The 25,364-nt window shown below is 39.6% G+C and overlaps 1 protein-coding gene across 1 annotated transcript in view; it reads left to right on the top strand.

Annotated features, from left to right (window-relative positions):
* Positions 1 to 25,364, top strand: part of VAV2 (vav guanine nucleotide exchange factor 2) — a 237,879-nt gene that overhangs the window by 132,103 nt on the left and 80,412 nt on the right. Inside the window, exon 3 of the mRNA XM_063433483.1 lies at positions 25,079 to 25,137. Coding sequence (XP_063289553.1) covers positions 25,079 to 25,137 — 59 coding nt within the window. The remainder of the gene's footprint in view (positions 1 to 25,078; positions 25,138 to 25,364) is intronic.

Here is a 25,364-nt window from a genome sequence, read left to right as displayed (position 1 = left end):
GGCAAGGTGTCTAGGCTGTCTGTCTGTTCTCAAGGAGTGTGCTGAATCATTGTACCATGTACTCCAGACAATTGGGAGTTTGTTCCATATAATGAGAAGTCAGGGCCTGCCAGCGGCGAGGGGAGCAATAGATGATTACAGAGGGCTTTTTTAGTCCGTTAAAAAAAGAATGTTAAATTAGAGGGAATGGTTTGAGAGTGATGTCATCCCGGGAGCAGGGCTTATTTCTGGCCTGGCGATCGCTCCTGCTCTATGAGTTACAAGAATAAATATGGTGCTTTTTAATATTATCCAGTAGGTCTAGCTTTGTTCTCTGCATTTTTCGGTGGAAACACGTAGACTAAAGAATGCCAGTTCAACATCACCTTCTATCAGTCTCAACGTTCAAATCTCCGCTTTTGGGTCAATGAAATAGAGAGAGGAGGTGCGCATATGTTTGATGTAAGTATTATTAAGGGAACACATTTTTGTTTTTTAAGTGATCGTGTGTTGGTCTGACTTATGCTGGCACGTGCGCACTGGCTAACTCACAGAAACACAAAAACACTGGTCAACACAACAAGCACAAGTATTCTAGCCCTGCGAGTACAGCTGCTGTCCCAAGTCACACAATCAGACGTACAGACTGTCTCGTTCGAAATTACAACAATGTGTGGACTAGGTAGGATCCCACGAGACCCTCCGCAGACAGAGTGAAAAAAGTGATAAGTGCTCTCTATCCAATAAAGCAGCTATTCACCAACAAGGAGTTCCTTTTACCTTGTGAACAATAGAACAAAACAAGCAGGTAAATTAGGTGGACAGCGCTAAGAATTATTATAATAAAATCATACATACACAGGTAGCAGCAGATTTCGCAATTGTGTGTCTTACTGTTTTCCAGAGCTTATAAAGCTCTATTTTAGGAGCCTGGACGGAACAATCCCCGTCTAAGGATTTCTTTTTGCTGGTATCAGATTCCCAAGGTAGTGCGATTCATCATATGAAAAAAATAAGGATGTATACCAATGGTACAGTACGTATGTAAAAGTAGGATAAGTAAATAATATTTGGCCTACTTACATTTGCTAGAGCAATGACCTGCTCTAGTGTATGGAGCTTTAGGTGGAACAATCCCCACCTAGGGATATATGTAGATCAGGAACAGCAGAGTGATGGTGAGAGTATAAGGAGCTCAAGAATGACTGGGTATTAAAACAGAATCTTTATTAATAAACAGAATAAATAAAACTATTTAAAAGTGAACTATATAGTAAAAAGAAGTATAAATAAAACCAGTCCTTTGTAGGCAATCCTTAATCTCCACTTGACATGTTTCGCTTACAGCTTTCTCAAAAGTGAATGTCTGCTGTTCAGGTCAGTTGATGTTTAAATAGTCTCTTAATTTCTCTATTCAGTTCTGGTGTGTATAGTCTGTAATTCTAATTCCAGGTCATTTGTTACATCACTTCCGGTTTGGTGGATATCTCCATGATGATATGTCCAGGAAATGATAGTAGCGCCATTTTGGATAAGGGCAAAAATCCAGTTAACTAAGTGAAAGTAGCGCCATTTTGAATAAGGGCAAAAGTCCAGTAAACTACATGATAGTAGTGCCATTTTGGATAAGGGCAAAAGTCCAGTAAAACAAGTCTGTATTTCTGGTTTCAGGTCATTCGTTACATCACTTCCGGTTTGGTGGGTATCTCCATAATGGTGTATACAGGAAGTGATGGTAAAGCCATTTTGGATAATGGCAAAAGTCCAAGAAAAAGAGGGGTTAATATAAAAGTAAATTAAAACAAACAAATCAAGGTGTAATCTTGCATATTTTCTGCATATATAGTTATAGAGATTATAATAGTGCTAAATGCTGAATAGGGATCGCCGTATATCACATGTATTTACACAGCGATCTCTTTTAAATAGTACTAATAGACATCTGGAACAAGTCTGGATGTATATAATAGAAATCCAAATTTTTTTTTTTTTTTTTTTTTTTTTTTTTTAAAAAGTAACCAGTCGAAGGAAATTTGGTTAAAAAAGGGGGAAAAAAAAATTCATATACACAAATGAATTATAAAAAACATATTTTAAAAAAATCTAAATTCTATATTGTTCCAGATGATAGTACAATTTTACAATCCAAACATTTTATGATTGATTGTACATAACTTTAAAAAGAGTGTATTATAAAAAGGATATTATAAAAAATGTATTAGATCGAATTCTATATTGAGACCGCTTGGGTGGAGGGTGTCTAGGCGATGGACCCATTCCATTTCTAGTTTACTTATATTTTTAATATTGTCACCTCCTCTCCAATGAGGTTTATATTTGGCGATTCCTATGAATTTTAATTGACTAGGGTCTTTATTGTGCAGTATAAAGTGGGCGGAAACAGAGTGGCTCATGAGTCCTTTTTCTATATTTCGACAATGTTCGCTTATTCTCACTTTTAGTGGTCTAATTGTCCTGCCAACATATTGTAGTCCGCAAGGACACTCTAACAAATATATTACATTGGTACTGTTACACGTTATTACATCACATATGCAAAAAAATTTGTTCCTATTCATTGATTTAAAATTTGGGATGAATTTGTCATTTTTTTGCGTTTTCTTACATGCTGCACATACATTACATTTAGAAAAACCTTTCTTAGTGTTTAAAAAATTCTGTTTGTTTTTTTCCTGTGTATGTTTATGTTTAGTGTAGTTTTTAGTAAGTTTCATTTTTAGATTGGGGGCGCCTCTAAATATTATAGTTGGTTTATCGGGTAAGATCCTTTTTAGTAGATTGTCCTCTTTTAGTATGTTCCAATGTTTATTTATTATTCTTTTAATCTGTTTGCTTTTATTGTTATAATCAAATATCAAAGGGAGGGAAAATTTATTGTCTGGTCGAATTTTGTGATTTTTTTTCGTTAATAATGATTCTCTATCTGTGTTACCTATTTGTTCTATTTCTTTGTAGACCCTCCGCAGACAGAGCCTTAAACCCAAAGAACAGTGTTAATTTTGTCGACTAACAATTTTATTTGCCTACATTTTTGTGATTTAGCGGACTAAAACTACTCTAAAACTGAAACATTTCAAACAATTCATACGACTAAAATACGACTAAAACTAAAATGGCTTTTTAGTAAAAAGATTAAGGCTAAAACTAAATAGAAATTTGCCGTCAAAATTAACACTGCACTGGGGCTGTGAAAGGGGCAAAAGTGATTGACCAGGGCTTGGGAGAGAGAAACCTAGAGGACACAAAGAGACACGGAGAGGCTGGAGAAGAAGGGACAAACGAGACAGAGGCTTTAACTAAAGCCATTAGATTTTAGTTGTGTCAACTAAAATTGACTGGAGACTTAGTCGACTAAAACTATAACCATTCAGATAACTAAAATACGACTAAAACTAAATTGAAATTTGCATGGCCACAGACATAATTTGTAATGGCACTGTTGACCGATTAACTTAATCTTTTTTTTTTTTTTTTTGTCAACTTTTGTCTCTGCTTTGTCTTATGCGATCTTTGGATTGAGTTGGAATTTCACTGAAATTTCAACACAGACTGGATCAGTATTATCTCTTTATGAAATACCGAAAACTGAGCATTCCACTTTAATGTTTTACTCCTTTTTTTTTTTTTCAATAGATTGACACTAAACACACAAACCCAACTGGGTCCCTCACACCTCCCAAATAGTGGATATAGTTCCTCCATCATTGGTACACATTTCAGTTTAGATCCTTGGACAATGTCAGGCGGCGGTGTCTATACACATTTTGAAATCTGGCCTTTACGCACTTTAGATTTCTAGAGAATGAATCCGAATAATGTAACAAGAATTGCTTCAAAGCACCCGATCCTTTCATTCCGTTCTGAGAATATTACAATAAGATGGATATCTGCGTAATACGTCTCTGTCACCTGATGTGATGTAATTGCTTCATTCCAAAGTAAAATAACAGGCTTAGTGTCAAGCAAAATCACCACTTTCTCAGTCTTTCATTATCTGGATTTTTCCTTCTTTTGTGCTTAAACAAGAGAACAAAAAAAGCAATCGATGACTTTTTAAGTAGATGTCACTGGATTACTGTAGTTAAGTAAAACCAGGTGTAATTTTACCGTACATGTAGTAAATGAGAGGGTCTTTGTGTTTCACGCTGTCTTACGTATGAAACCCCTATTTAATAGTTACAAGGTTTATACGTATAGCACACGCATTCAGAAAAGGTGTTCTATGTTCTATGTTCTATGTTTTGGTATTTTCAATAGGCCGAGGAAGACGGAATTACTCGTACTTCCTCTTGTATCTCGCTTGAGGTGACTTGCCATTCTGAAGTCACTTTTTCTGTCGAGATAACGAAACTTTGATATGCTTGTATTAGGGATCGACCGATATTGATTTTTTAGAACCGATACCGATAATCTGTTAACTTTCAGGCCGATAGCCGATAACTTGCCGATATTCTGTACATTTACCATTTTGAAAAAATAAACTATTTCTATGCACAAAATAAATAAACAAAATGCACAAAATAAACAAGCCACATGCACTGGATGCAGTGTGTTTAGACAGTGGAGCTGTGTATATTTGTGTAGTGTGTGTATATAATGAATGCAGGGTGTGTTTGTGTAGTGTGTGTATAGTTAATGCAGTGACTGTGTAGTGTGTGTATAGTTAATGCAGTGACTGTGTAGTGTGTGTATAGTTAATGCAGTGACTGTTTGTGTAGTGTGTGTATAGTTAATGCAGTGACTGTTTGTGTAGTGTGTGTATAGTTAATGCAGAGTGTGTTTGTGTAGTGTGCGTAAAGTGAATGCAGTGTGTAGTGTGTATAGCGAACGCAGTGAATGTAGTGTGCGTATAGTGAATGCAGTGTGTTTTTGTAGTGTGTGTGTGTGTATATAATGAATACGGTGTGTGTGTTTGTGTATAATGCAGTGTGTGCATTATACACACACACACCACACTATATACACACTCTGCATTATATACAGAGTGTGTAGTGTGTGTATATAATGCAGTGTGTGTGTGTGTGTTTTCCTGAAGGGTTGTGATTTATGTAAAATGGGGGGCAGGGGGGAATGCATTTTTTAATTTAAATTTTTAATGTTTGTTTTATTTTAATTTTTAATATTTATTTGTTTATTTTTAATATTTGTTTATTTTTAATATTTATGTTTAATATTTGTTTTATTATTTTTTGTTGTCCCCCCTCCCTGCTTGTTGCCTTGCCAGGGAGGGGGGATATGACCGTCCCTGGTGGTCCAGTGGCATTGGCTGAGCAGTGAGGGGGCCCGCAGGTAGCGTTTACTCACCTCCCTGCAGCTCCTCCAGCTCCCCAGTGTAAATCTTGCGTTCTGTGTGCCGCGCGGAGCGTTGCCACGGCAACCCGTGGCAACGCTCTGACGGCCGCGGGTCTCGCAAGATTTACTCTGGGGAGCTGGAGGAGCTGCAGGGAGGTGAGTAAATGCTACCTGCGGGCCCCCCCAGGACCGCCGGGCTTGTAATGATACCGATATTGCCGAAAATACCGAATATCAGCCAATTATATCGGTAAAACCGATAATCGGTCGATCCCTAGCTTGTATATAGTTTTTCTATATCCTGAGTGTCTTTACAGTCGTCTTTTATAGATAAGTGTGTTTTAGCTTGCTTCTTTTGAACTTGCTGTTGAATTTGGCAACTGCGTTGTTGTTGTCGTCGTCGTCGTCATATATCGCAGCTCAGTTTATTTTCATAGGGGATTTTCTTCAATAATTTAGAGTTTCAAATAATTTTTTGTTTAATTCATTTTATGTATTTAAAGGGACACTACAGTCACCCAAACAACTACAGCTTATTGTATTTGTTCTGGTGAGTAGAATCACTACCTTTATGGTTTTGCTGTAAACACTGTTTTTCAGACATTACAGCCTAGGGATAACTCCGCTGGCCACTCCTCAGATGGATGCTAGAGATGCTTCCTGGGTCAGTGCTGCAAAGTGTGACTGACATTCAGTGTCTCCACCCTCCGCATGGAGACACTGAACTTTCATTAATAGAGATGCATTGATCCAATGCATCTTTATGAGGAGGTGCTGTTTGGCCCTGTCTCCATCCCGCCTCCTGGATGGTTTCAGTCCAATGCTTTCCCAATTGGGACATGTATAAAATATACATACACTGTATACCTACTGCACTCACTGTACCTCCCTCTACTGTAATGTAACCTGTAAAGTGCTGAGTACACCTGTTATCGCTATATAAATATAATATACATACACTGTATACCTACTGCACTTACTGTACCTCCCTCTACTGTAATGTAACCTGTAAAGGGCTGAGTACACCTGTTAGCGCTATATAAATAAAATATACATACACTGTATACCTACTGCACTCACTGTACCTCCCTCTACTGTAATGTAACCTGTAAAGTGCTGAGTACACCTGTTATCGCTATATAAATATAATATACATACACTGTATACCTACTGCACTTACTGTACCTCCCTCTACTGTAATGTAACCTGTAAAGGGCTGAGTACACCTGTTAGCGCTATATAAATAAAACATACATACACTGTATACCTACTGCACTTACTGTACCTCCCTCTACTGTAATGTAACCTGTAAAGTGCTGAGTACACCTGTTAGTGCTATATAAATATAATATACATACACTGTATACCTACTGCACTCACTGTACCTCCCCCTACTGTAATGTAACCTGTAAAGTACTGAGTACACCTGTTAGCTCTATATAAATAATATATACTTACACTGTATACCTACTGCACATACTGTATCTCCCTCTACTGTAATGTAACCTGTAAAGTGCGGAGTACACCTGTTAGCGCTATATACAATATACATACACTGTATTCCTACTGCACTTACTGTACCTCCCTCTACTGTAATGTAGACTGTAAAGTGCTGAGTACACCTGTTAGCGCTATATAAGTAAAATATACATACACTGTATTCCTACTGCACTTACTGTACCACCCTCTACTGTAATGTAGACTGTAAAGTGCTGAGTACACCTGTTAGCGCTATATAAATAAAACATACATACACTGTATACCTACTGCACATACTGTATCTCCCTCTACTGTAATGTAACCTGTAAAGTGCTGAGTACACCTGTTAGCGCTATATAAATAAAATATACCTACACTGTATTCCTACTGCACTTACTGTACCACCCTCTACTGTAATGTAACCTGTAAAGTGCTGAGTACACCTGTTAGCGCTATATAAATAAAATATACACTGTATACCTACTGTACTTACTGTACCTCCCTCTACTGTAATGTAACCTGTAAAGTGCTGAGTACACCGGTTAGCTCTATATAAATATAATATACATACACTGTATACCTACTGCACTTACTGTACCTCCCTCTACTGTAATGTAACCTGTAAAGTGCTGAGTACACCTGTTAGCTCTATATAAATACAATATACATACACTCTATACCTACTGTACTTACTGTACCTCCCTCTACTGTAATGTAACCTGTAATGTGCTGAGTACACCTGTTAGCACTATATAAATAAAATATACATACACTGTATACCTAATGCACTTACTGTACCTCCCTCTACTGTAATGTAACCTGTAAAGTGCTGAGTACACCGGTTAGCTCTATATAAATATAATATACATACACTGTATACCTACTGCACTTACTGTACCTCCCTCTACTGTAATGTAACCTGTAAAGTGCTGAGTACACCTGTTAGCTCTATATAAATACAATATACATACACTCTATACCTACTGTACTTACTGTACCTCCCTCTACTGTAATGTAACCTGTAATGTGCTGAGTACACCTGTTAGCACTATATAAATAAAATATACATACACTGTATACCTAATGCACTTACTGTACCTCCCTCTACTGTAATGTAACCTGTAAAGTACTTAGTACACCTGTTAGCTCTATATAAATAAAATATACATACACTGTATACCTACTGCACTCACTGTACCTCCCTCTACTGTAATGTAATCTGTAAAGTGCTGAGTACACCTGTTAGCGCTATATAAATATAATATACATACACTGTATACCTACTGCACTTACTGTACCTCCCTCTACTGTAATGTAACCTGTAAAGTGCTGAGTACACCTGTTAGCGCTATATAAATAAAATATACATACACTGTATACCTACTGCACTTACTGTGCCTCCCTCTACTGTAATGTAACCTGTAAAGTGCTGAGTACACCTGTTAGCGCTATATAAATAAAATATACATACACTGTATACCTACTGTACTTACTGTACCTCCCTCTACTGTAATGTAACCTGTAAAGTGCTGAGTACACCTGTTAGGGCTATATAAATAAAATATACATACACTGTATACCTACTGCACTTACTGTGCCTCCCTCTACTGTAATGTAACCTGTAAAGTGCTGAATAAACTTTTTTAGCGCTATATAAATATACAGTTTGTCACAGTGTACATTCTCTGCCCTCCACAGCTAGTTTTATATCAGATAATTTAATGGCTCTGGGAGTGAATACAGAAATTAGTTCTTTCCTTTTGAAATGTCAAATCATTCGTATCGAGTTTGTTAACAAATTAGATGTGATTTTTTTTTTTGGTGTAACTTCGGATGTAAATTACCGAGGAATATTTTGTAGATGTCAAGATCCATCGAAAGTGTTAGCAAGATCTGAGCGTTCTGTACGGAACTGTTTTATTAAGTGTTCTGTGTTCAGATGTCATTTTATGGGAATCATTAATTAAATGGACGCTCTGATCACCAAAAGACTCGGGGATTGGAGGCTGTTAATGTCGGTTATGGTCTAGTAATTTGCAGGGCGCTGGACATCCAGGAATAATCTAATCAAGCGAGGCTCTCAGCGGAGCACATGTGAGAGATCTTGTTTAATTACATTGGTATCTGCTGAAATTTGCCTCGCATTGCTATGGGGGTCGGGGGGAATAAACCCAGGGAAGAATTAAAGAAATGCAGGACAAAATAGACACATTGGAAAAATGATCCAAGTCAGCTATCATTTCTGCCTACTTAGGGCTAAAATTTGATTTCCCAACAGTGGTTGGAGACCTGCCTTTTTGGTGCAACTGTATAACTTACACCGCAACCTTACCCAAAGTGTTACATTATCTTCAAAGGAACATTCCAAGCATATGTAACCACTACAATGCACTGCCACCTCCGCCCCCGCACCCCACCTGTTTGCTACTGGGCGCTGGTCACTGAATCTGTGGAGAGCCAGAAGTACAGTGGCAGCCCCAAGATAAACAACCCCGTGAAGGGCCAGCTCATTGGCTGAGAGCGCCAATTGGTTGATCCTCTCAACCAATGAGCTTAGTCCTGCACCATCGCTCAAAGTAGAGAGCTTTGGTCTTTCATAGAGTCTGAGACTGGGCCAAAATTCAGAGTAGGGCTTGAGGAGACAAGAACTTTTTTATTAATGAACCAGTTTTAATGATATTACATACACTGAATGCTTAACATATGGAGATTTGTTTGACTAGGTACAGAAGAGGACATCTTTTAAATGAGCTTCATATGCCGCCTCACATCGGACTCGTTTAATTGCATTGTATGTAACACTAGTTAATGTTTGAGGGTCTAGCACTCGAATTTCTGCACGGATTTTCTCCTTAAAGGGAAACTCCAGTACCAGGAAAACGATCCGTTTTCCTGGCACTGGAGGGTCCCTTTCCCTCCCACCCCCCAATCCCCGGTTACTGAAGGGGTGAAAACCCCTTCAGTCACTTACCTCAGGCAGCGACATGTCCCACGTCGCTGCCTGCTCCTCCCCCACCGCTCCTCCTTCTTCCTCCGTCGGCCGCTGGGCGAGACTGATCCCGCCCACCGGCCGAGGAGTCCCAATGCAAATGCGCAGCAATGCCGCGCATGCGCATTGGCGCACCCCATAGGAAAGCATTGAAAATGAATTTCAATGCTTCCCTATGGGGAATAGAGCGACGCTGGAGGTCCTCACACAGCGTGAGGACGTCCAGCGACGCTCTAGCACAGATAATCTGTGCTAGGGACCAGGAAGTTCCCTCTAGTGGCTGTTTAGTAGACAGCCACTAGGGGAGGACTTAACCCTGCAAGGTAATTATATCAGTTTATAAAAAACTGCAATAATTACACTTGCAGGGTTAAGGGAAGTGGTCTGGGTGCCTGGAGTGTCCCTTTAACCCCTTAAGGACCAAACTTCTGGAATAAAGGGGAATCATGACATGTCACACATGTCATGTGTCCTTAACCCCTTAAGGACACATGACATGTGTGACATGTCATGATTCCCTTTTATTCCAGACGTTTGGTCCTTAAGGGGTTAAGCAGCTCAAGTGTATGCGGTTTGTTCATGTACACACGCTCCTTCAGATAACTCTCACAGGAAGTAATCAGGAGCTGAAAGGTCGGGCGAGCATGGTGGCAAATTAATCTGAGAATTTCTTAAAATAGTTCCACTCGCTGAACAGTTATCTCGGGAGGTCCATGGCCCTGACAGTAGCCCCATCCTCCTTTAACCGCGTTTCAGGACAGTTTTCCTCTTTGCGTCAAAATAAACGACCGGCCATTTTGAAAATAGAAATCCACAATTGTTTTGTTTTTTTATTTCTTAAAATTACCAATGATAAATCTCCCAATATATATGTATCTGCAACAAAAACAATTAAACTACTAACTAAAAGTTATTTACCTGTCATATCCTACTCTGAATTTTGGCCAAAGTCAAAACCTATCCATAATAAAGCTTAAAAAAAAAAAAAGAAATTACGGTACCTTTTTTTTTTTTTTTTTTATTATCGCCTTTTAGCCCCCATTCTATTTTTGTCCATCAGACAGTGTGTCTGTGTCATCATATAACGCACCTTTAAGTCATGCAGAGCTTTTCTTCAGCTCCGCTTACAAGCTTAATAGATGACAAGAGTCTGCATTGATCAAAATAGTCAGACTTTGCTGTTTTTTGTCCAACAGAGCGCGGTCGGCGCAGTCGGTGGTATTGTCTCTTTACAGCAAAGGTTTCTGTGCTCATTAAGTTTTAATGCCTCGTGGATAGCTGGAAGTTGGAATTCTATGCAGCCCTCGCCGTGGCCTTGAAAAGATTCGCTTGCAGCCATTCCCTGTCTGTGGGTTCACCCTGTGTGTCTTTGAACTCTCCTCACCCTCTCTTCTGCCTGAAATCAATATACATATTGGAAGCATCCCCTCTCCCAGCTGCCAAACCCGTTTAATCCTCTTTCACTTAGTGTTTTCTTTAGACATCTTCATTGCCAGGGGGAACGCAGTTGGGGGGATATTTCATAAAAAAATGTTGTATCATCATATTTTAAGTCTAAACACAGCAAATTCAGATGGAGGGAGGAACATATTGATCCAGTTTAAGTAGGAATGAACACCTTTATTTTGTCAAGTCGTGGGAAGAAGTCCTGTCTATCCGTTTAATGACATGGACCACAGATGTTATCCTGTAGACCTCTGGCAGTAGAAAATGTAAGCTGTCTGTACTAGTTTGTCATAGGTCATTAAAGGATCTTATCACCTATAAATGCATTTTTTAAAGTACATTTTTAAATTTTCTTAACAAAATGCATAGACTTAAAGTACGTAGCTTTTATTAAAACTTTTTGAGTCTCTTAAAGGGATACTCCAAAGACCAAAACCACTAAAGTAGTGGTCAGTGGTGGAACTGCTGTAGAGAGGGCCCTACTGCAAGAATTTGGGGGGGAGAGCATCTCTAGCACAAGCATGGCCAAAAGGTAGATCCCCATCTGTTGTACAATTCCCACAATGCTTTTCCAGCTGGGGATCTACCATGTGCCCATCCTTGCAGAGCTGTATTTGTGGCAGTGTTTGTGTATGAATGTAAGCATGTTTTTGTGTGTTTGAATGTAGTGTTGGCATTTGAAAGCAGAGCGATACTTTTGTGTTTGTATGTAGGGTTTAGATATATGCACTGCCCTACACGCACACTCGCTTACACGTACACTTGCGCAAGCGCATGCGTACACTCGCGCAAGTACACTCGCGCAAGTACACGCACACGCGTACACTCACACGCGTACACTCACACGCCCACACTCACACAGATACCACATATATACACCGATCACAATTTACATATTTTAGCGATTTTCCCCTCTGTTATTGGCTGTGTGAACAACTCTTAGCAGGATTTACCTGCTCTTCCAACAGTAAAGGAGAGGCAAGGACCGGTGTTTGGAGTACCCCAGGTAAGAAGGCAAACCGTTAGCTAATGGTTTGACTCCTTACACTGGGAGAAAGAAGAGTAGGGATTGTGAACAGCAAGCTGATGTGGTTATGGTGTTTGGAGTTTTCCTTTAACATGAGGGAAGAAGGGATGACATTTTTCAATTATCCTCAGGCAACCCAAAGGATTTACAACTTGGAGCTATGACCTAGGGGATGTTGCCATGGTGACTGCTATACTTTTAGAACTTTGTTCTACTTTTCTGATCGTAACACTTTGATGAATCTCCCTGTTGCATATTAAAAATTATAACAAATCTTCAAGTATGTAATTTTTAAGCGGCATGGGAGCTACAGCGTATTAACATGAGTATCGCAGTAAATGAAAGCGGTTTGGACTGTGCATCACTTGTAGGGATATGCTCTGTGTCATCATCTCTCCTAATTGGAGTGGGAGTTTTCCAGTGAGTCTGTAATGAATTAGTCTGAAACGGTCTCTCTAGAGCCAGATGCTTTTACAACCACGCTCTCATCTGGAAATGCATCAGAAATGAAAGGGTCTTGGCTTATAATACTGGATGATGTGTATTCAACACCCTCTCCCCTTAGTTCCCAAATACGAAGGTCGAGCACGTAGTTTACACACTCTGTTTTAACCCTTTTATCTCTGGAAAGGAGAATGGCAGAGACGAGTTATATGTACCTTTCAGTCTTCCTGTTAAACCGTTTTGAATGCTCACTATCCCCAGCCAATAAGATCCAGCTCTTTCGTCTGTTGAGCGGATTAGCTGGGAGTCTGGGAAAGTTTCCAACCATAAAGCGAAGTCAGAATTATGTAACAAAGAGGGTTGTAGAAAAATATTATCCGGTAAAATGTTTAAACTAGATAAATATTATTTTATATTTATATTTAATTAATGTGGTTAAACGTCAGTGGGACTTTATTGAATAAATGTTTTTCCACGTTTTCTATAGTAAAACTGCATGTCTTGAAGATATAATTTATATTAAAATATACAGTCTGTGTAACAAATGTAATGGGATATTTAAAGAGACAGAAATGCTAAAGCGGTACCTAACCCCCTCGTCTCCTCTTTAAAAAAACAAACCCAAAAAACTGTTATACTTTTTTTTTTTATTTCTCCCAAACATTTAGGGAGAATACATTGATTTATTTTGGGGTCTGATGTTTGAAATGTGTGGGCTATCCCTAAAATGTTTGGCATAGGGTCACTAAACATTTTTTTTTAATGTCAATATTTTCATTGCTTACATTTTACTTTGAACATTTTGGGATCGAACAGATTAGAGAGCTCTGCTTTATAAAGATATCTGTGAGCTCCATTTGCCATAATGTTTAGATACTCTTTGAGATATTACTCCAGCAAAAAAAAAAGTGTTTTACAAAAATGCTGTTTTTGGTCAGAATAACATTGACTGACCTGCTGATGACAGACTCCAACTATGCATAGAATTTATATTAGCCAGCCCGGAACTCTCTCTTACGTGATAAAATAATGACACCCCTATATGCTATGATGCTGGCGGAGGTGGTTAAAGAAACATATGTCCAGCTTTTTATTGTTAAACCCTGCACATACAGACTCTGAGCTCCATGACCAATTCAGATCACTGAAGTGATTATGGTGCTTGGATTAATTTAGGAGAAATTTCGGGGGAAGCGTTCACAAACCTCTGCGTTACTCCCCTGTCAATCATATAAGCTCCGCCTTTTGCACCTGGCAGTCAGCAATGTTACTGTTGTTCCTCTTCCGATGGAATGTGTGCCTTGGCAATGCCAGGATTCATCTGGATTGTGATATTAATGGCTGAACTGTTAATATATATTCAAAAGAAAACAGAAAAAAAAATAGTTAACAAAAAGGATAGACAAATTTCAATATTTTATTAATTGGTGATGTAATTTCCAGAAAAGTAATGGTTCCCCTTTAAGAAACCATATTTTTAGCACTGACCCTGCGCACTAATACAGTAAGATTTATCCTCATGTATAATGTATGTTCCTTCTGCCCCACGGGCCGTTCACCCCTCTGGCCTTGAATATATCAGTCTTCCAAGACACCCAGCTAAGACCACGCTTTGATGTGAGCTCTTTTCTTTATAATAAATGGCCCATCATCAAGGAATTTATTTCAATCCCCAGAAACAAGCCCTTTGAAATCTTTGAGTGGTGACTTAATCGTGCTGTACAGATGGACGGGATGGGGGGTCTGTGTTTATATTCCTACTGTGTTACGGTTCTTTTCTGACAATGTTGTCACAGCTACAGTTACAATATGGCTCGGTTGCAGGAAGGACTATAACAAAAACCCGCTACATTGTTCCTATGAGCCAGGAGTCTGGAATTAAATCTATGCGAGGTGCATCATATTTTGATGATCGACTTCCCACCGAAAAAATATATTTTTCCCACCACAAATTTAATGTCTGAACACAGGTAGCCTAAGATCGGAGATGGCCAAAAAGTAGCTTCCTAACTTGTAGACCTATAGATCCTGGATCTCTTGAATGCTTCAAGATTCACCAAACATCATGGGAGTTGTAGTTCGTCAAGAGCTGGTGGGAATGTTTAACCTTTGTCCACCTTTAATCGCTCAGTAGTTCCTACTTTTTAAGGCAAGCTAAGGAGAATGTCAAGAGCTGGTCTTCCCACGTGTCTTTCATTACTTGATACATAGGGCGCGGTATGGAATCTGGGAGTTAAAATTGATAAAAGAAGGGGAAAGTATTTGTTATACATGTGCTGGAATCTGGGAAGATCATAAACTGTGGACTCCTTTGACATCACGGCCCAGGTTGAATTTTAACATCGAAGGTCGGGATATTAACACACTGTCCTGCAGTGGAATTATATAAACAAACACATTCAGGTCCAAAATGGGTTGGTTATTTTTAATGTTTCTTCAAACCCTGGCCTAATTTTAAAGGGACACTATAGTCACTAAAACAACTTTAGCTTAATTAAACAGTTTTGGTGTATAGATCATGCCTCTGCAGTCTCAATGCTCAATTATCTGCCATTTTGGAGTCAAATCACTTTGTTTATTAACCCTAGTCACACCTCCCTGCATGTGACTTGTACAGCCTTCCTAAACACTTCCTGTAAAGAGTCATCTAATGTTTCTTTCCTTTATTGCAAGTTCTATTTCATTTAGATTTTCTTATCCCCCACTATATTAATAGCTTGCTAGACCCTGCAAGAGTCTCCTGTATGTGATTAAAGTTCAATTTACAGAGCAAGAGATAAAATTGTGTAATGGACCACTATAGGCACCCAGACCACTACAGCTTAATGAAGTGGTCTGAGTGCCAGGTCCATCTAGGGTTAACCCTGCCTGCTGTTAACATAGCAGTTTCAGAGAAGCTGCTATCTTTACATATGGGTTAATCCAGCCTCTAGTGGCTGTCTCATTGACAGCTGCTAGAGGCGCTTCCGCGCTCCCCCTGTGATTGTCACAGTGAGAAGACGCCAGCGTCTCCATAGGAAAGCATTGAGAATGCTTTCCTATGGACTGACTGAATGCGCGCGCGGCTTTTGCCGCGCATGCGCATTCAGCCGATGACGACCGTAGGAGGAGGAGAGTCCCTAGCGCCGAGGGAGCCCGGCGCTGGAGAAAGGTAAGTGTTTAACCCTTTCCTCCTTCAGCCCGGCGGGAGGGAGGCCGTGAGGGTGGGGGTGCGGGGGGGACCTATTAACACTATAGTGCCAGGAAAACAAGTTTGTTTTCCTGGCACTATAGTGGTCCTTTAAAGTAAATTACATCTGATTATAAGTGAAACCATAGCCAGAGGGGAGGTGTGGCAAGGGCTGCATAAACAGAAACAAAGTGATTTAACTCCTAAATGATTTATACACTAAAACTGCTTCATTAAGCTAAAGTTGTTTCGGTGACTATAGTGTTCCTTTAACCTCTTAAGGACACATGACATGTCATGATTCCCTTTTATTCCAGAAGTTTGGTCCTAAAGGGGTTAACAAGGTTTATAGAATTTTCTTAAACTACCAATAACACATGTGCCTTTTGGATTTCACAGCACAGATATTACTTATCAAGCTCAAATTAATTTGCTAAAACCCATAAAGTGTGCTTGTTTTTCAATCAATGCTTTTTATTTAAAAAAAATATATATATAAAAAATGTTGGGTTTGAAAGCCAATTAGTTATGTGTTGGGCAACACCAAAGTGTTAATAACTTCTCTGTCCCTATATTATTTTATCTGTTATCTGATTACGTTTTCATGGTGTCTGGACATCCTAGGCACCGTCTTACCTTATGGGATTTAGCTGTTTTTGAACAAGTTAATCACAAAGAGCTCTTGACGGTGCTTGTTCCCTATTCTACTGGCTCTGACTCCGAAGCGAACGTCTTTCCTATGGGCACAAGACATAGACTGAGAGTGTCAATTGGGGCTGGTGACTTATCACTGGTTTTCCTTTGAGAACATACTTTAGAAAGGTACGCTAAAAGGTACGCCTTGCTAAAACATTTGGCTCAATTTGCAGCCAGTGAGAGACTGAGAAAGTCCTCTCCGCATTTCACTGGAGTCTTCTGGATTGCCGAGCGGAGGGGCACTGTCAAGAGGACTGTTTGAAAACAATTTAGCCCCATATGATAAGACTCCGTCCAGGACCTCCAGACACCATAATGACTTAATTCATGTGAAGTGGTTATTGTGTCTGGAGTGGTCTGTTAATAAAAATAAAAGCACAACTTGTAGCTAAATTGTAGTTACTATGTGGCTTTGGTAAAATCTCACTGGTGGCCGTTCTGCTCTAATTACTGCCATGGTATGTTTTTGCAAGAAGCAAAGATTATTGAATAATCTATTGTGTGTATGTGCTTGATTGTATTTCGTAGAAAATATGACGCTATAAAACGATAAAATACTCTTGAGCTTTTATTTTTATAGGCACAATCCCTGCACATATATTCTCATTTGTATTAGTAATGCGATTGTTGCTGTACAGCCTTGTTGGCCTATTTTCTAAGGGAGAAACTCACAGCTTCCACCCAACGCCTTTGACTCTCGGCTCTGATAAGACATACTGATGAGAAAGTGCTAGACGGGCATCAAGCTGGGGTTCGCCATGTCCCACCTCTAATGATAGCTTGTAAATTGTGTTATCGACATGAGACCTGTTTTAAAAAAAAAATATTTTATTATCTCAAACACACAAAAACACTTCAAAGCAATGGGACCGAAAACCTAGCAACTAAACATGTATATTCATATATCTTGTATCTATACTCTGTATGTCTCATGCTACACCCCCATATAGAAATATTTTCCTTTATCTTACAAAATTTTTTTTTTTTTTAATTGGGTTGCCTTGGAATGCGATACCCATCAGTCTCCGGGAGAACAGGTATGGTCTGGTGCCACTAAGATTGATGGATCCTGCATTGCACTATGGGTTTTATTGCATGGTGTGTTAATTGAAATAACGGGCAGATGGTGTTTATGATATGTATCACAATGAAAACTACAGTATAAAGGGCTCCTGGAACAAGATCAGACAATTTTGTAGGTGATCATATTATCCAGTAAAAGTCAGTGTATTGGACCCAAACATTGCAGTGACTTGCAGATAATTGCATAGTTCAAATCGCAGCCTTAAAATATGTATGTTTTTGCAAGCAGGCAGTGCAGCGTTGATTGTTGGGTTGGACGAAACGTCTCTCAGCTTTGGAAAGTTAATTGCTGGGAATAGTACTGGTGGTCATAGGCCAGGGCAGCACTGAAACGTATGAATGACGCTAACTGCATCACCGGCATGCCCCTACGTGACATTGCCCCTTCAGTCCTCACGGTGGCAGTGAATATACAGTGAGTTTATACATGTGTATCAGTATATGTTACAAGAGACCAGAAAAATGGGAATATCCCCGCAAAGACAGAATATTTGGCAAATGTGCACCCAGAGATTCCTGTCCAGCACAAGGCCATCCCCTCATCTCTGTGCTTAGATACATACCCCCCTCCCTCAGCTTTATTGCAGGCCTATCTGACCCTCACATGCCTTCCTTCCACAGCCTGATATCCAAACTTTCCAGCCCCATTACTGCTGCAAGAAAGTCTGATACCCGCTCATTACTACATTTATAGATCGTCTGTCACACCCAAATTGTAGATAAGCAGAAACAGCAGGTGTACACACTGCCTCTTATCAGTACTCCCCTGCACTTTCTTAACCCCATAAACTTAATTTTTACCCTTCCTACTCCTGTTTTTGATATTTCAGGTTTTTTTTTTTTTTTCCTCCAAATTGACTTTTTCCTAGCTTGGCAATGCTCTGTCTTCTCCTCCTCTTCATTCCCTCCTTCTCCCTCAGTATCAAAATATCCCTTTACACCCACTTTCCTCATCCTACCAATAACCTATACATTTCCCCCCTCTCTGCTACACTCCTCCCCCCTTCTCTCATCTCATGCCCTGCACTCATTTTACTGCTCCCTCTCTCCTACCTAAAATCAATCTCATCCTGGACCCCGTGCACATAAGACCCACTCACACCTCTTTTGTCACTATATCTCCTCCTTCTTCTAGCAGCTGGTGATGTCTCTCCCAACCCAGGGCCCTTCGTGTCCTCTGCACACACTAAGGCAACCAGAAACCACTCAAACCTCATCACAATACCCTGCCCTTTACCCTCATTCACCAACATTCAGTGTGCACTCTGTAATGCCCGCGCTGTCTGCAGCAATCTGAAATTAAGATTGACCGTTTCATCTCAAACTCTCTCACCCTTCTAGCACTCACAGAGACCTGGCTGATAGTCTGATAGTGCTACTCCTGCTGCTTTATGTTTTGGTGGGCTTCCATTCTCCCACACTCCCAGACCCAACAAACGTAAAGGAGGTGGCGTAGGCATCCTTCTCTCCCTTCAATGTACCTTTCAACCAATCTCCCCTGCCCTATCCTTTACTTCCTTTGAAGTTCACACTGTCTATCTACTTAAACCCACTCCTTTAGGAATTGCTATCACTTTTCTTCCTGGCTACCTAACTTCCTCTCCTCTAGCACTCCTTCCCTTATACTTGGGAATTTCAATATCCCAATCAACAGCCCCAACTGCCCTGATGCCTCTCGTCTGCTCTCTATAACCTCCTCCTTTGGCCTCACGCAATGGTCCAATTTAGCAACCCATACAGCGGGAAACACTCTTGATCTCGCATTCACCAACCTCTGTACTGCCTCTAATCTCTCCAATATTCCTTTTCCTCTATCTGACCACCATCTGCTGACTTTTGACATCAGCACACCCAGGACACAACTGACACCACCATCTGCATATCAACATCACAGAAAACTCCAATGTATTTACCTCGAGAACTTCTCCACTAACCTCCAAACTCCACTTACCTATCTCAAACCTCACCTGCCCTAGTTCTGTAATCTCCTTCTACAATTCCACCCTCTCCTCTCAACTAGACATCATGGCACCTCCTACACCTAAACACATGCAAGCACGCCCAACTACAACCGTGGCACACCAAGTTGACTCGATATGTCCAAAAATTTTGCTCTTTCCTCTGCAAAAATTAATTACTTCAATACCCTCATAACCACACTCTCCTGCAAACCCAAACGACTATTCCACACTTTTAACTCTCTTCTTCGCCCTGCTCCTACCGACTTAACTGCCACAACTTTGCAACTCACTTCACTGACCAGATCTCTACAATCAGGATCTCTCATCTCTCCTTTCCCTTACAATACTTCCCCCAACCTCACTCCCTCTGCTGTTCTATGCTGCTTTGCACCCGCTACGGCGGAAGAGGTTTCTGATCTGCTCCGGTCCTGTCGTCCCACCACCTTCTCCCTTGATCCTATTCCCTCGCATCTTATCCGTACTCTGTCTCCTTCTCTTGCTTTGCCTCTCATTAAAATTCCCAATCTCTCCCTCTTCTCTGGCATATTTCCATTACCCTTCAAACATGTAACTGTAACCCTGATTTAAAAAAAAAAGCCCAATCTTGATCCGAACTCCCTGTCCAACTACCGCCCTATCTCGCCACTGCCTTGTGTCGATCCTTGAAAGACTTGTGTATGTGAGATTGACAGACTTCCTTGAGTCCAATTCTCTGCTCGACCCACTTCAGTCTGGTTTCCGTGCTCAGCACTCTGTGGAAACGGCTCTGACCAAAGTATCAAACGATCTACTCGCTGCAAAATCTCATGGTCACTACTCTATCCTAATTCTCCTTGACCTTTCCGCTGCTTTGATACTGTTTATTATCAACAGCTTCATCTCCTCCTCCGTAATCTCGGTCTACGAGATATTGCTCTGTCCTGGTGCTCTTCCTACCTCTCTAACTCTGCCTCTTCCTCACAACCTCTCTCTGTTGGTGTCCCCAAGGTTCAGTCCTTGGTCCCCTATGCTCTGCCGAAGACCTGCGTCTGTCCTCTGTTCGTACTCCAAACTCTGATGCTCGTATCCAAGACTTCTCTAGGGCTGCACCGTTCCTGTGGAACTCCCTTCTCTTTTCCGTTAGACGCTCACCCAGTTTCCACTCCTTCAAAAAAAAAAAAAAATCCTAAACACTCACTTTTTCACAAAAGCATATCAATTAAACTATTAATGGCTCAAAAAAAACCAAAAAAACAGTCTTCATTGAATACTATTCTATCAATTTATTTCCCTAATACTATCCTTACCTTTTGTGTCCCTTTACCCCACTCCCTCTAGCATGTACGCTCATTGAGCAGGGCCCTCAACCCCTCTGTTTCTGTGTGTCCAACTTGTCTGGTTACAATTACATGTTTGTTAGTCCACCCATTGTACAGCGCTGCGGAATTTGTTGGCGCTATATAAATATAATAATAATAAAAATTGACTTTCAAACACAAAGTCTTCGGGGCAGACTAAGGATATTGCAGATAAATTTGTTATAGAACTGCATATTGTGGGCTATGTAATATACAAAAAAAAACTGATCATTTTCTTTCCTCTGGCTTGAGTGATGTTCGTTTTAAAATCGTGCCGGGCTAAATGTTTTGTTAAAGTTTCCTTATGCAGAGTTGAACAACACGTTGCATACATGTGACAAATTAAACGTATCTCACAAAATTTGTTTGTCAAACCATTTCACAGACTGAAATGCCACCGTTTTACTGGGGGCAAGAATTAGTCTTTTAAAAGCATTGCTAAAACTTCATACTATTCAGATTATATCTCAATTCTTGACATTAAAAGGCTTATTTTTCCATGACGCCTGAATCTGCATTAATATATAAACTAAACTCCTTGTATTACCACTATGTGAGCGTTCACTGTAAAAAACAAATCCTCTCTTAGTATATGCTTTAATTCAAAGATTTACTGAGATTGGCAAACTGATGGAAGTAGATTTTACTGCACTTACGGTCAGCCGTCTTATAAAAACAGCGATTGTAATATTTTCTTTTTAGATCTTGTTTCCCATTATATAACCGCTTTAAAAAAAGAAAAAGATGGATTTACGAGACTGGTTATGCTATTAATTAAAGTGACTCTCGCTTTGGAGTTTTCCGTGAAGATAGAATCTTCATGAAAAGATATTCTACGATATAAAGTAAAAACGACTTTGTCTTATTTACACATTTGGTTATGGGGATAATGTGGTGAGAGGCGAACAAAAAATGCAGAAACCCAAGAGGTGGTTGTGTTGTTAAATAGGGGAAGTCCAGTAACCATAAGCACTGTAGCTCACTGCGGTAGTTATGGTGATAAGTCTATTGATATAGATCCAATGTGATCTTTGGTATATTCAAGTGCACTTTGAGAAGCTTACTTTGGCACTATCCCATATGTTTTTGCCAATGTGCTTGTGAATGGTTTAACAAGAACCTCCTCCACATCTCCCACCGATAATGCAGTATTTACCCTTATGCATTATCTGTGTCAATTCTGTTCAACCTGGACAATGATGGTTGTCTGAGAGTGCTGGGGATGGGTTTACCTGCTGTCCAAGTTTTACAGAATTGTTATTGGAAATAGGGGTCTGTGAAGCACTAGTTTCGTTCTGCATAGTCGGTCCTAATGTTGATGACAAAGATGAGGTGTGAGTGATAGCGGGGCCTCCAATCTTGGGGGGGGTTTGTACAAATAATGTCAAAGTGAAGACTCCCTTTTACTTACTTTCTGGTCGGAGCAGAAGTGCTGGGCTTTGGGTGAGTGGAGAGAGAGAGAGAGATTTTTTTTTAAACTACTTGAAAGTGAATTCACAAAAAGCTGCCCTCTAAGACTCACTGCACCATAACCACTGCAATAATCTGTAATGATTATGATCGTGTCCATTTAATTTATGCCAACTGTAAGATTTCTGCCTTGCCCAGCAGAGAACCATGGGAAATATAGTTTCATGAAAATTGGAGAGCAAAAATTGCAGGCTTTGGATCCAAGCCATTCTTTGGAGTGTTTCTCTTTTGTGAAGTCCTCTTGGGATTTTTTTTGAAAGTCATTAATTAGAAGATCGCGTTAGTTATCACATTCAGTAAGATATAATTACTAATTGTACTCCTGTTCTTCATCTTAACCCCCCCCCCCCCCCCCCACTACTTCTCCCTCCTGTAAGGGGAGGAAAACATTAGACAGGAATTCTAATCCTTTCGCCATCGTTCTAGAACATTAAGACCTCGAAATCCAGGTGAACGTATTCATTACTGAAAATCTTATTGATCGGAGACCTTGCTATTCTAATATTTTGGATTAAACGATTCTTTCTTGTTGTAGCTGAAACTAAAATGTGTCTAATATTGATAGACTGGTCTGTAGTAATTAGATTCTCTGTTTGTGTGTATAAGATTGTGCGTTTGTTTTTATTTATTTTATTCAGATTGTATGCCAGGCTGTCAAGGCACAGCTAGAGCTTACCAATAAATACATTTAAAGGGATACACCAAACACCATGACTACTTTAGTGCTTGGAGTCTGGTTCTGCAGCAATTTGCTTTGAAGCGGGAAGTGCATCACTGGACAAAGGACAAATCTGTACTTCACTCCTTATCTAATTACAATATATGTAAACCAACATGTACATTATATACAGCATACCAGAAGCTGTTTTTCCCCCATGATATCGCCCCTTTAAATATCTCTTGTGGTTCTTGTGGAAACACTGCCTGGTGAACTCTTTATACTGTAAAATACACAACAAATATCCACATTTTCTTAGATAAGAAGAAATGCAGCAAGAATTCAGTCTGCCTTTATCTATAGTGATGGCTTTTATGAGGGTTCAGTAAAATTAGCAATTCTAGGGTAACGTTCTAAATCATGCAAAAATCAGTAGAAACAATCCATTGGTTTCCACGGCAACTGCTCAGTTTTTAAAATGTTGCCATACAACTTCTCTTAATACAAATCCCCATAGTCTCAACACAATACAAAATCACATATTACTGTGTAGACCTGGTTGTGTCTTCTGTAATAGGGGACAATAATGCACATCATGCTGGATAATGACAACTAATGATCCATGCTACAATCACTCCCAAAACAAACTACGTAGAACACAAACATCCTACAACCTCCTCTTTCTTTGCTTTTTTTTCTGTAATTTTGTGTTACATTTGTAACTATTTGTAAACTCAGCTGTTTGTATACTCGATGGATGAAGCATTTTTTGTCACTTTGCATCTTAGATATAAAAAAAATAAACCAATCGTCAAGTTTTCACAGCACATCAAAATGTTTTTTTATATGTACATATTGCGACTGGTATGGTAACATGTCCGAGGTCTCAGATCTGGATCTTGATTGGACAAGGAAAATTAAAATAGTTATCCTTACTTTCTTCCATGATCTTTGATTTCCATAATGGGCAGTTAGAATTCAATAATACATTGCCAATTATTTGTTTAGTGCTTTTACGTTGAAGCACTGGGTGATGGTTTCTGTGTGATGATTTTTTTTTTACGTTTATTCTTGCACATTTGTGATGGTCCTACGTTTAGGCCATTTTGCATTGATTCGATCTTGCGGTTCACCCATTGTGTTGCACTGTTTGACCTGTGATCTGTCCAGATTTGGAAAATTCCATTTCCTCTTGAGGCTAAGTAAAGGCGCGTAATGCCCCGTGTCCTCGATGTTGTGGACCATTAACTTTGTTAATTTGTCAACAAAAGGAATAATTGCCAGAGTCGTTAGAAAGTCACACGGTTGTTCGCTGGTGTGTAAATTGTAGGGAAATCAAAGTAAATTTAAGATTTTAGCCTAGAACAGGAAGATTGCAAAAAATCAGCCTGAGATGTAATATTTCGCTTCTGTACCAGCTCAGTGGAGTTTATTGTATACACAATGTTTAGTTGACGTGACTTGTATTGTTACTATAAAACAGTTTAATACTATTCTGAATATGCTGGATTCTATAGCAACGCTTGACTTCAATAGCCGTTAAATTACTCTTTCCAGAATTCTTTAACAACTATTGGCCTTGGCTAGTCAATGGGTTATTGGAAAGTTAACTCCACTAACCTGTATTAATCTACCTGCCCTACTCTACTCATATAGTGGTTTGCACCCCAAAAGTATTTTTTAAATAGAGAATGTTTATTGTATTCCAGAATGGTAAGAAAAAAGTCAGTCTGTGTCTGTCTGTGTCTGTCTGTGTCTGTCTGTCTGTCTGTCTCTGTCTGTCTGTCTCTGTCTGTCTGTCTCTGTCTGTCTGTCTCTGTCTGTCTGTCTCTGTCTGTCTGTCTCTGTCTGTCTCTGTCTGTCTCTGTCTGTCTCTGTCTGTCTCTGTCTGTCTCTGTCTGTCTCTGTCTGTCTCTGTCTGTCTGTCTGTCTGTCTGTCTGTCTGTCTGTCTGTCTGTCTGTCTGTCTGTCTGTCTGTCTGTCCTGAAAGTCCTTCATTACAAGATATATTTTCTTTTGTTTCCTAGGTTATCTCTGCGCTATCCAAATTGTCCTACCATGTTATTTCTCAAACGAAAGGAATACGGTAAGATTTAATAAACCATATCGTATGATCAGTGGGATTAAATTGCACTGCAATGCCTTTTGGGAAATCATAAGATTTATGCTAAAACAGTAAAGATAGAAATATGGTGGTTTTGGTCATTTTGTCTTTGATATTGCAATTGTTTGGTTATTATTATTTTTTATTATTATTATTAGCAAATGTACCTGTTTAGAGAACAAGCTATATAGAGGTAGTTGTGCTTGGCT

The sequence above is a fragment of the Pelobates fuscus genome, chromosome 9 (genome assembly GCF_036172605.1).
Source record: "Pelobates fuscus isolate aPelFus1 chromosome 9, aPelFus1.pri, whole genome shotgun sequence".
NCBI lineage: Eukaryota > Metazoa > Chordata > Amphibia > Anura > Pelobatidae > Pelobates > Pelobates fuscus.
The sequence above is the reverse complement of the archived record's forward strand: the minus strand, read 5'-3'. Positions and strand labels throughout refer to the sequence as shown.